The sequence below is a fragment of the Botrytis porri genome, assembly GCF_014898465.1.
Source record: "Botrytis porri strain MUCL 3234 chromosome Unknown BPOR_008, whole genome shotgun sequence".
NCBI classification, from domain to species: domain Eukaryota; kingdom Fungi; phylum Ascomycota; class Leotiomycetes; order Helotiales; family Sclerotiniaceae; genus Botrytis; species Botrytis porri.
The window spans coordinates 25004-38738 of NW_024066082.1; the positions used below are offsets into that span (position 1 = coordinate 25004).

General features: G+C 22.9%; 1 protein-coding gene across 1 annotated transcript; it reads left to right on the forward strand.

The window, feature by feature from the left end:
• Positions 1–11166: 11166 nt before the first annotated feature.
• EAF01_006185 (uncharacterized protein) lies at positions 11167–11852 on the forward strand (the record flags this gene model as incomplete). Its single annotated transcript, XM_038914439.1, has 2 exons — positions 11167–11227; positions 11362–11852. 2 exons carry the CDS (start codon positions 11167–11169, stop codon positions 11850–11852), a joined length of 552 nt encoding a protein of 183 aa, XP_038769394.1.
• Between the last annotated feature and the right edge of the window lie 1883 nt (positions 11853–13735).

Here is a 13735-nt window from a genome sequence, read left to right on the forward strand (position 1 = left end):
TTTTCCTATGCCCAAAAACCTTCTTCTTTATAATTAAGACCTCCCTATAAGACCTCCGAATACTGAAAAGCCTGGATCATCATAAGAATTTATAATTTAATCTTTTCTATTAATTATATTCAATATGGTAAGTCTATTATTAATAATATTGATATTAATGATTCTGATATAAATGTATTAGATCCCTCTTTCCAACACTAATAATAATATCTCCTTAACCTAAATAGGTATTAATTCGATAACTTTGAGAGGGGGTAAAAAATGATGTTCTAATTCGAATGTAATAAAGATTAATGGGTTTTTCTAAGAAAATCTTTCCTTAGTTTTTTCGTGTTTTTTATTATTTATATATATATATAAATTAGTTATTAATTTTAATAATAAAAATTCTTCTTAAATAAAAAACTTATCAATATCAATATCATATTATTCATTATTATTACTTTTTTGCTTTCATATACTTCTACTTTTATTTTAGCATATACAAATCTATCACTCTAAAAGCCAAGAATATTATCTTCTAAAAACAAAACAATAATTTACTTTCTTTATAAATACTTATTTAAAATATTTATTAAGATTATTACAATTCATTCTAATAATAAGCTTTACTTTATAATAATAAAATTAACATTTTAAATAAAAAGAAATTCAATATAAATCCTCATATAAATTTTTAAAATATATATTATAATATTATTTTTATAAATAAAATATTTATATTATTAATTATAAATATAATTAATTCATCTTAAGATTTATTTATTATTAAATTTTAATAAAATAAAATAAAAAGTATAGGTTATAAAAGATCTTAAAGATCTTAAAATCTTTGATTATTAAAATTATAAGAAAAGTAAATAAAAAGATATATATATAAAAACTAAAAAAAAATCAAAAAAGAAAAGTTTAAAAAAAAAAGTATTAAACAAAAGTTTAAAAAAGAATAAATTCTTTTATAAAAATAAATTACTTTCGAATTATTCTTCAATTATAAGCTCTATTATTATATTACAAATATATATATATTATATAAAAAAGAACTTTGTTTATTTTTAATATATATATAATTAAATTCAAATAAAAATTCAAATTTATATTAAAAATCCTTATATTATATATACTATATATACTATATATACTATATCATTATTAATTATTAAAAACTTTATACTATTATATTAATAAATAAATAATTCTAATAATTATTAATAATTTAAAAATAAATATAATTCTTATAAATTCCAAAAATTCTTATAAAATTAAAAAAAAATTAAAAAAGGAAATAAAAAAAGAATCGGAATATAAAAATAAAAAAACTTTTTCTATATCAAATAATTATTACTTTAAATTGAAATTTTCAATAAAACTTTAAAAATTCAAGGAATTTATTAAAATCTTAAATCGAATACTTTACTTTCAAACTACTTCTATTTTAAATCATTCTTTATTAATAAAAATCTCAAAAAATGAAATTTTCAACTTTCTTATTTATAAATAGAAATCATTGAAAATTAATATATATATAATTCAAATTATTTTAAATCTATTTTATAATTTTTAGATTTTTAGAATTTTTTTATATTGAGATTTAAAACTTTTATAAAATCTTTAATAGCTTTTTAATAAAAATTATCAAAAATAAATTATAAAGTTTTATTATAAATTTATAATATCTTCATTTTAAAAGATAAAAAAAAAAGAAATTTTTTCACAAATAAATATTTAAAAGAATATTCTTAAAACTATAAGAATTATTTATACTATTTCAAACTTATTATATACTATATCTTTATATATACAAAAAGATATTATATGAATATATACAAATTATTATAATCAATAATTTAATTTAGGATTTTAAAGAACTTTAAATCTTCAACAGTAGTAGTAGTATCACTATATAAATTCGACTTAATATTAATAAAAAGGCCACCTTTCTTAAGAATAATATTAATACATTATCTTATATTTATTATTTATTATCTAATAATAATAAAGCTTTAATAAAAGAATATAATATAACAAATTTTTTTTAGAATTATCTGATTTTTAAATATTCCAAAATTAATGATATTACAACAAATAAATACCTTTTTAAGATTAAAACCTTCTTTTTTAATAATATTTCTGATATAATTATTATAGGTATATAGAATAAGCTTAAGGATTTTTAATGAAAGCTTTTATTTGTAGATACTTTAATTGGTGCTTTGTATATAAATAAATTACTTTTTTAAAGTTTAATCTTATTTCTTCCTAATAAGTATAAAGTTATTATTGATATAATTTATATTGTTAGTTCTACTTTAAGTATTAATGATAAAATCAAGTATTTATAGATTAAAGAGGTAGAAATATAAACCTTTATAGATTTAGTATATTTTATAAAAGAAAAGAAATATATTCCACTTCATTGTTAGTATAAGATTAGTATAAGCTTGAAGATTGATATATTTATTGTTATTTATAAATTATATAATAAATCTGATTATTCAGTTTTGAAATGTTTTTAGTTTTATTATACTAAGTATTTCTTGAAATCTAATTCAAAGTACAAATAAAAAAGACAACAATTTACCTTTTTATTATAAAAAGATAAAAATTATAGGAAGTATAAAGTCTATATTACTAAATCAAACTTTAATGTTATTAAGAGTATTATTGATAAGTTTGATTTTGAGAATTGTTATTTTATTAAAGAAAGTATTAGTAAGATATTCTTATTGTAATAATATACTAATATTAATGCTACTTTATATATATCTAATTAACACTCTTTTTTCAAAAGTTTAATTTATATTTTATAATAAAGAATAATAATTAATAGGGAAGCTATGTACTTGAATAGATAAGAAACAATAGATATGGTATATAAGAATGAAATAAGAATATTATTAGCTAATATATTATATATACTTAGATTAAGAATCAATTTGTTCTTAGTTAAGAGAGTTTATAAGATAGCATTTAAGAATATATTTAGTTTCAAAAAGATGTATTTCATATTAGAAAATAATAAGAATAATAAGATTATCAAAGTAATAATGAAAGATAGAATATATATTATTTTATATATAAAATTAGGATATAAAGATTCTGTATTCTTTATATTCTTTGTAGAAATCATTAATAGAATAAAAGAGAAAGTTGAAGAATTGATTATAATGAAGAAGGAAAGATATTTTATTTGATATAAACGTTTCAATTATTTCAGTCTTAATAAAATCAAGAATTTGTATAAAGTTATTATATTCCAAAGACCTATTAAAATCCTTTCAACTTTTAATATTTGTAAAATATGTATTCTTATAAAAATGATTAATAAAATTCCAAGTTAATTAAATGTATAAAAATTTAAAAGATTAGAATTAATCTATTTCAATATTGCTGATTCTTTTTTAAGGTTTATTTAAGGGTATAGATACTTTCTTTTCATTATTAATAATATTATAAAGGTAAATTAAATCATTTTATTAAAATACAAAAGTGATGTAATATTATTATTGAAAGATTGGAAGTAAGAAATTAAACTTGTTATAAATATAACTATAATTGTTGTCAAAATTGATAATGTATTAAAGCTTTTTCAAGCTATTCGGGAATAAAAGGTTGATGTGTGATTAGAGGTTATAGTGATTATATTATCTTATTAAAATGATTTAGTTGAATATAATATATATATTATAGAAATCGAGATAAAAATAATGTTAAAAAAAGCTTATTTATTATTAAAGTTTTGAAATAAAGTTGCCAAATATAATATATATATTCGAAATTGTATTAGTATTAGTTTAAATATAAATAAAATTAATTAAAGTCTACTCGAAGTATTTATAAACATATTATTAGATATTAATATATATAAGATTTAGGAAAATCAATATTATACCTATATTAATTTTAAAACTATTTTAAAAGCATAAAGATATAATAAACTTCAAGATATAATAAGGATTAAAATATTCAAAAAATATTCAAAAAATACCATCAAATATATAAAGATTTATTTATCAAAACTAGATTATATTTATTATTTTTATTATATTATAATTAATAAAAACTATAAAGAAGGGGATATAGATCTCAAACTTAAAAACTATATAGTCAGATTATAAGGTATTAAGAATATAAAATCTAATTATAAGTTTTACAATAAATTTAAAAATGTTCCTAAATTATTATTTATTCTAATTAATCCGTTAATATTATTAAACATAATAATCACAGATTCAATGAAGATATACTTGTTAATATTAAAACGAATAAAGATTAAAAGAATATTATATTTTAATAAAAATAAATACAAAAATATTTAATAAATGTTTAATAATTTATTCAAACCAATAAAAGAAAAAAAGAAAAAAAAATTATTCTACCTAATATAACTTTATGTTACGGGAGCTGCCTCTAGGGTCACGTGGAAGTGTCTAGAGTTCTCTCGAGGTGGTTTAGACTAGACTTCAAGTAGGAATTCAATAAGGTTGGTAACTGGTTGCAATTCTCGTAACTATAGTAATGAAACTAATGATTGTTCTTGAGCACCAAGCTCTACATTATAATGAAACCCATTCCCTTATATAGATTTTCGTACCTTATGAATCGACAAGTCGATTACCGTAAAGCCGATTTCGACAAGTCGGTTTCCTGATCACGTGATGTCCATCCCGTGACTGGTAATGATGCCACCGCTTATCTAACCTGTGCTCTCTAGCCGACCTGTGACTGCTGCTTACCCTGTGCCCACTGTAGGGTAGGTAACAACAAAAGATAGGTACCTATCTTTTAATCACTGATTACTTATCTGGTTACCGCTATCTTTCGTTACCCTTCAATTCAACTGTCCCTACAGTGCTGTTTTCGTAGGTTCCAACACCAAGGCCTTAGGTTTATCTTATAATCCATGTTGCGGTGCGGGTACCTCCGTAACACTTTATCATTTGATTATATATTATTGAATTTGAGTAAATTACTTGAGATTATATTATCTAATATTATAATATTTGATGAAACTTTGTTATTTATTATATTTATATTTATATTTATTTTTATATTATTTTTAAGATATAGTTTTAAAAAGAGAAAAAGAAGTAGTAATAATGATATAAAAGAATAAAAAGATTTTAAAATTATTTAGGCTTTATTTACTTTTTAAATAGATTAGAACTAGAACTAATTAAATACGTTATAATTATTATTCCGAATATTTATTAATTCGAAAAAGAGACAAATAATGAAATTGCCTTGAAAATCTTAACTCTTTTAGTAAATACACTAGCAAAAGCTGAAATTGCTTTGTTAATAATGGAAATACTTAGGATTAAGATATTGAATATATATAAAAAAGTAATAATAGATAAAAAGCATATAAAAGATTAGTAAACTGTAATTCAAAAAGAAATAGACTTATTAATTAAGAATGGTATTTAGAAAAAGTTTATATTATTATAAAAAAGCAATTTAATTTCAATAAAATAAATATTTCTTATTAAAACAAAAGATAATAAGGTAAGGCAATTCAAAATCAGATTAATAGCTAAAGGGTTTAGTTAAGTTTTAGATAAAGATTATAATAAAACTTTCGTTTTTATTATTCGACTTAATACTTTTCATCTTTTCTTTATAATTGTTACAAAAAAGGATCTTGAATGTTTCTATTTTAATATTAAAAATATATTTATTGAATTATACTTAAAAAAAGAAATCTATTTAGTACCTTCTTAAGGTGTTCACATTAATTATAACCATATTTTATATACACTTCGGAGTTTTTATAAGCTAAAATAAGCCAGTAGAGATTAAAGCCTTCTTTTGAAAGAAAAGTTAATCAAAATGGGTTTTATATAAAGCCTTATAAATCTATATCTATATATCAATTACTTGCAACAATTAATTCTTTTAATATATATAAATAATATTATTATTATTATCTTTTTGTTCAATTTAATATTAAAAATCTAAAAAAGATTAATAAAATCTTAGAAATGCGCATTATTTATATCAAATTAAAAAAAATATTAATTATAAATCAAAAAGAATATTTAAATATAATACTTACCTAATTTAGAATTTTTCATAATCAATATATTCTCAAAAAGATATCAATCTCAAATTACAATCAACTACAACCAACACTTTCGAATAATAAGCTTATTAATGTAAATAAATATTAGTAAGTAATTAACAGTACGATTTATTTTATAATTTACACCAAACCGGATATTATATTCGGTTTTAGGAGATTAGTATAAATTATATTTAATTCTACCAAATATTACAATATTACACTCAAAAACTTTATAAGATATTTGAAATCGATTATCAAATAAAAATTATATTTTAAACCTAAAGGAATTTTATTAGATACTTATAAAGAATATAATCTCCTATAATACATTATCAAAATATACACTAGTATAAATTACACAAATAATAAAACTAATAGAAAAAACATTTTTAATAGAATAATAATGTTTTATAATAAATTAATCTTATAAGCAAATAAGAAGCAAACATTTGTAATTATATTTAATATAAAAGCTAAATACATTTTTATAGTGATATTTATCAAATAAGGGTAATAAATAATTTAACTCTTGAAAGATTTAAAATAATTATAATATATCAAAAGCAATAATAAAGTTCAAATACTTGAAGATAATTAAGGAGCTTTAACATTAACTAAAAATCTATATTTATATAAATAATTAAAGTATATTAACATATATCATCATTTTATTCAAGATTTTATAAAAAAATATTTAGTTAATACTAACTATATCAATACAAATAATATAATTACAAATGAATTAACGAAACCATATATAAAAATAATATTTAAGAGATTCAAGAATATACTAGAATTTCAAAGCTAATTATTGAAATTGAAAGAATAAACTTTTTGAAGGAATATTAAAAGTTATAGTATATACTTTAAACTATTATATATATATCACTTTCATTTTATAATTAGATTTCATTTGAGTATAATTAATTTATATAATTAATAATACATACATTCCATTGGCCTGTTCTTTCATATTAAACAATATTTATAATATTAAATAATCTTTTTTTAAAATTCATTATTTAAATTGAAATTAGAATTATTAATAAATACTTTAATATTTAAAGATTTAATCTAGAGTTCAAAATTAACTACAATAATTTTATATTTAAAAATAAAATAATTATTCGTGATTTGATTCTATTATTTAATAATAAAGAAATAAAAGAAGCTTTTAAATTAATAATTATAATATATTTATTATTTAAACTTTATAAAAAGTTTTTATTAAAAGAATAATATAAATAAGATTAATATTAATTTAATATTCTAAAAGATAATATAAAATTGAATTATATTCAAGAATATAATAAAAGATTATTATATATTTATTTTAAAACAAAAAAGAAGTTTATTTTATAATATAATATTTATTTTAAAATTATAAAATATATTTATATTAATATTTTATATTTATTTTAAAAATATATTATTTAATATACTTTGAATTAGTAGTAGTAGTAGTAAATTCATAATCGATTCGGTCTATCTAGCTATGCTATTTTGACCATGCGATACGCCTGTATATGGTTCTAATTGAATAAGATAGATGGGAAAAAGAAATAAAAACCTACCCCCCCCCCCCCCCGAACTTCCCTATTGAGACCCACGGGCAACCCCCCGAGCAATCCTTTCAAGTCCTTCTACTTTGAATTATAAATTCTAAAAACATTTATAAATATATAAATTTATTTTAATTTATTTATAGAAAATATTAAATTTGTAAATCAAATAATATTTAATTGATTAATAAATCAGTTTTTATTAAAATCAAAATTTATATAGATACTAATCTATATTTCTAATTTATACATATATTAAAATATATTCTTTGATATATATATAGTATAAAAAAAAGATAAAGTTCTTATTATACTATATAAAAGCTATTTATATATATCTAAATATTCTAATACATTAATATTAATATATTATTTCTAATTTATTATATAAATATATATAAATATTTAAAATCAATTATATATTAATATTTAATATAATATTTCCAAAATAATATAATATTAAGATTTTTTAAAGCAAATGAAGAAATAGATTTCTTTTTATAATTAAAGCTTATTTTATTTTATTTTTTATAAAGTTATTAAAAATAAAAAATAAATTAAAAATTATTAGAAATTTAGAAAGAATATTAGAAATGAATATATTAAGAAAATATATTAAGAATTAATAATAAAAGCTTTTTCAAACACTTATTATTATATCAATAAAAAATATATTTCCTTATTTCTTATTTTATTTTAAAAAAATAATTGAAAAACTTTCTTGATTTATTATAACGTAACGTATGGGGAACTCGGACACTTTTTCAATTATTCTACACGCGATCTTGTTCTACGAGCCACACAATCCTCCAATTCCAATTCCGAATCACTTGAACTATTCTCTAGCTCTTCTTCTTCAATCTCTTCTTCTGATTCTTCAATTGGGCGTTTGCGTGGCCGTCCTCGTGGCTTTTTCTCCTTCGGTTTTTCCTCCGCCTCACGTACCATTTTCAATACTTCCTTAGTACTAAAGACAAATTGACCTTGTAATTTGACTCTTTTGCCTTTAGTTCTTTTCTTTCGAGTCTCAATTACCTCCTGAGCATCAGAGAGCTGTTTCCGAAGTAGGGCTATCTCAGCATTTTGAGATTCTACAAGCCTAGTCATTCTCTTGGCATATCGACGAGTTGGCGATGCAGGAGAACCACTGCTTGCTAGAGCTGTATTAAAGATCTGATTTGCTTGCCTTAGTTCTGTTCCATCTGGAGGAGAACTCCTGAGTATAGACAAGTCTAGGTCTTGATTGGGGGTTCTCATTTGTGGAGTAGAAGGTTGCTGGGAGGAGTTAAATGGTAATGAATCGAGTACTTTTCGTGGGGCAAAAGGTACTAAACCAGCTCCTCTCCAGCCAGCTTTAATATTAGAAGAATTCAATGCTTTTTTTCTAATATTTTGAAAGAGTTCTACCCATTCAGCTCTTTGGATTCGCTTTACACCAGCTCGAGAATATCGATCGACCTCTAAAGCATGATATCGTTTCATTGGCCCATACACCGCAATATCAAGTGGCTGAAGCAAGTGAGAGCAATGAGGAGGTAATATAAGTAAATCAATATCATTATCTATACAGAAAGCAATAAAGCTACCTGTAATATGGCTTGAATGGCCATCCATGATCAAAAGTCGAGGTCGGTCACCTGACACTTTCTTGGATTCTGGTTCGAAAACCCTTTTTAACCATTCTAATCCATGGCTATTTGAGGTCCATCCATTTGTACTAGTAGAGAACTGCCAGCTTTGAGGTGTGTCCTTTGGAATCCATGCAGAATTCGTATTCTGAGCCTTGAAAATGACCATAGGTGATAGAGCATTTCCAGCTGTATTGACACATTCAAATGCAGTTATCCATTCTTGCTTGCCAGCTGTAACTTTCCAATTCGATTTCTGAGTAGAATCGACTATAATGCGCGTACTTTGAGTACTTCCAACTCCAAATCCGGTTTCATCCATATTATACATATCATCTAATTCATACTTTCGCTCAATAAGACGCGTGCGAAACGCGTCAAACCAAGCCTGAATATTCTCCGGAGTTGCTTCTTTAGCCCGATTAGACTCTAATTGACGTGAATAGCATGTTTTAAGTTCTGGATGTCGTTTTTGGAATCTATAGATCCATTCGTGGCCTATAGGTGGAATTTCTGTCGAGGTAGGATTTCGAGATGACGCGACCCGAACGCGTCGAAGACGAATTTCGTCGGCCATTTCCTTCACCAACATAGGTGTAGCAGGGAATCCAGTGATGGTAAGTCGTGAAATCCATCGTACAAGAGTATTTTCTTCTGCGTTTGAAAGAATTTGAGCCATTTCGTGGGTTTGGGAACGTGTTTTCTTCCCAGCCAGCCTATCAGCTAGGGTAGACTTAGGGACTTCAAAATGCTCTGCAGCCTTTCTAATTGATTTAAATTCTTTCAATTGAAGTGAAATTATAGCCTTTTGAAGCTTCTCTTCAATTTGAGCAGATGTAGAAGGTGATTGGGTATGCATAATAAAAGTTATTGCGGTTTCAAGTTGGTGATGGGCTAAAAGTGTCCGAGTTCCCCATATGTCCGAGTTCCCCATACGTTACGTTATCTAATCTAATTTTTTTTTTAAAAATTCTATATAATTAATTACTAATAATATTTAACTTTATTTTGAAAAATTATTAAAGAATACATAATTTTATAAAAATAAATATTAAAATTAAGTTATAATTCTTATTATTATATTATTAAGCTTTTTATATTATATTAATATTAAATCTTATATTAAATCTTTTTTTCAAAAAACTTTAGATAATTTATATACATAAAATAATATTTTAGTTAATAAAATATTGATAAATATTATACATAAAGATTGATATATTCATTTTTATTAACTTTTAATAATTCAAAGAATATAGACTTTAATAAATTATATAAATATTTTAAATTTAATATATTAAAGATTAATAAAAAGAAAAAAGAAATATTAATTATAATAAAACTAAATATTATTTTATTATATATTGGTTATATAATTTAATATTATTAATGTTCTTTAAATTAAATAAAAGATTTTTGATTAAAAAGTAAATTAATTCAATTATTTGTTTATATTAAATATATTTATTTATTATAAGATTAAATAACTATATATACAAGCTTGATATAATCGATAAAAAGTAAGCTTTATTATTCAAATAACTATTATAATTTAATAATATTATTATAGCTATTATATTATTCGAAAAATTGAAGATATATTATATATAGTTTTTATAATGATATGCGATGAGATCGCGTTCTGTATGGTACAAATATTTTTTCCAAGTTTTCTATGGCCACACCATACAAATTTTAGAATTTTTTTTTGCTTCAGGCAGAAATCTATTTTTGGGGTTTTGGCCATATCGACCAAATCGGCCTCGGTATAGTGGTGCATGATTTTGATGGCCTCACCATATTTGGCATCACCGAGTATGATCGTGATATCTACGCCGTAAATGGTGGCGGCTCCTCTCCCAGTGCAGGTCCAGTCGCTGGCACTTATCGTGTCGATTCTTCAAATTTAATGCAGACCACGGCAATATCGTCCACCATTGCAAAAATATCTTCAGCTCAATTTCTCAATGGTATGATTTCCATGCCTCAGTGGAGCGTTGATCCGTCTAATGTGCTCGTCAAAGATGACGCCGCTGGCGTAGTCTACAATCTAGACCCCATCTCCGGAAAATATTTCATTGCCATCAACAACACCTACACACAGGCACATTAACACACCAATCTTGGGCTGTAGCCGTTAACGGCATCAAAATTGGAGACGGAATGGCTTACCTCACCAATACAGGTCTTAGCATACTTATACGTTTTCCCATCCACGAAAACGGCACAGAAGTTACAGGTAGAGCAGTTGAAATCCTGTCCCACGAGGCGAACTCTACTTGGTTCTACGATGATTTTGCACTCCGCTACACCGTTGCTTATGTTATGACCGGCTCTGGAAATTCTATCGAGCGCGTGGTTGTGCCAGCGGTGGATTCACCGGGTCCGATTACTACCGAGATTGTGGCCGGTAGTCTCAATTCTACGAGTGTAGCAGGACCGACAGCTGCGGCTTTCGGATGCACGCCGTGGGATAAGGTTAGTCATATTTTGTATGTTACTACAAGTGGGGCGTCGAATATACCTGTGGACGGAAGGATTAGGATTGACGCACAGGTGCTGGCTATTGATACCAAGTTATGCTCATTGGTTTAGATAATGTAGCATTAGGATCTTGACACAGATGCTCGAAAGTTTATACATCATGAAGGAGAAGGGAATGAGGGAGAAAACGGGGAAAAGGTATAATTTTTGATAATGGACATATAAAAACCTTCATGTCGAAGAATATTTGATCTCAAGTAACGATGATACGGAAGGAAAGGAACTGGATGTCGGCATAATTGTATTGAAGTGGTAGGTTTATGGTATTCTATTATACTGAGTGAAGTTATTTAACTGACTATTTGCTAAGACTATTCTTTGATATCTATATAGTCTTCTATTAGAATGTAGGTCTGAAGAATATTATTCAATCACTTTCTACTACCGTATTAATTAGATTAGAGTGAAATATTCAGTTATTAATTATATTGAATTGAGAGACCCTGTTTGAGTATAATGAAAGTTTTTTAGAGGGGATTATTAGAGAATATGAATAAAAATATAAAAATATAAGAAATATCTTCTTTTATTCTATTTTTTATTTTCTTCTTAAAAGCTTTTGAATTAGAACTCTATGTTTGTATATAAAATTAATAACAAAAGAATTAAAATAGAATTTATAATAAATCTGATTATAAGATATTAGATAACATGGTTTATCAATAAACAGATCATATCAATAAACAAATCATTTTCATTTTAATTTACTTTTTTCTCTTTCAACACTCATTTTATTAATAACCTATAGTAAATTCAAATAATAAAAAAGCTTGTATATTCCTTGCTATTGAAGTTATTCAAAAAAATAAAAAAATAAGTATTCAAAAGGTTACGAAAATATATAATGTTTTGAATATAATCTTATAACAAAGAATAAAAAGTTTTACCCTTTATTTTAAATATCAATCTAAATCTTATAATTTTTTAAAATTAAAAAAGAATATTATTATCAAATATATACTCAATATAAATTCGAAAGGTTTTTTGTTTAAATTTAAAAATATAACAAATTATATTCTTGAATTGAGGAATACAAAGAATATTAGAAAGCTTTAAGTATATCAATTTGTAAAGTATCGAATTGAATTAACAACATATTTTAATTATATTTATAATTTTCAAAAAGCTTTTTACAAAGATCTTAAACTTATTGAAAAGTAATTTCAATTAATTGCGAATATACAAGTGAAATACAGCATTTTGAATAAAGATTTCAATAATTTTGATGAAATAGGTTTTATAATGGAGATTATATATATAGTAATAATTGTTATTAATACTAAAAGATATAATAGAAGTAAATTAGTACAGTTAGGTAATTAAAAATGAATTATAATAATAATATATGAAAATAAAAAGGATGAAATTATTCCCTCATTTTTATTAATTCAAGGACAGGTTCATCTCTTTAATTAATATACCGAAACCAGTCTTCCTATAAAATAGGTTATTAAACCTATATCTAATGGATAAATAAATAATAAAATAGATTTAAAATAATTAAAACACTTCGATAAGTATATTAAGAATTGAAGAAAGGGCAAATATTAAATGTTAATACTAGATAGGTATGAAAGTTAAAAATTAGTAGTTTTTCAAGTATATTATAAAAAAAATTATATATTTAAAGTTATTATTATATTCAAGTTATTTAATTCAGTTATTTGATATTAATTGTTTTAATAATCTGAAATGTTTATATAATACTCAAATTAATGAATTTATTAAGGTATATATTAATTATATTTTGAAGGTTGAATTCTTTATAACTTTTAGAATTATATATTAAAAATCAATTACTTCTTAGGATATGTGGTATAGTTTTAGTATGAAAGAAGGACGAAGTTCTTATTATGCTATGTAGAAGCTATTTATATGTACCTCGGTACTCTGGTGCGCTAGTATTAGCGTATCAATATGAAGTCAAGATTTCG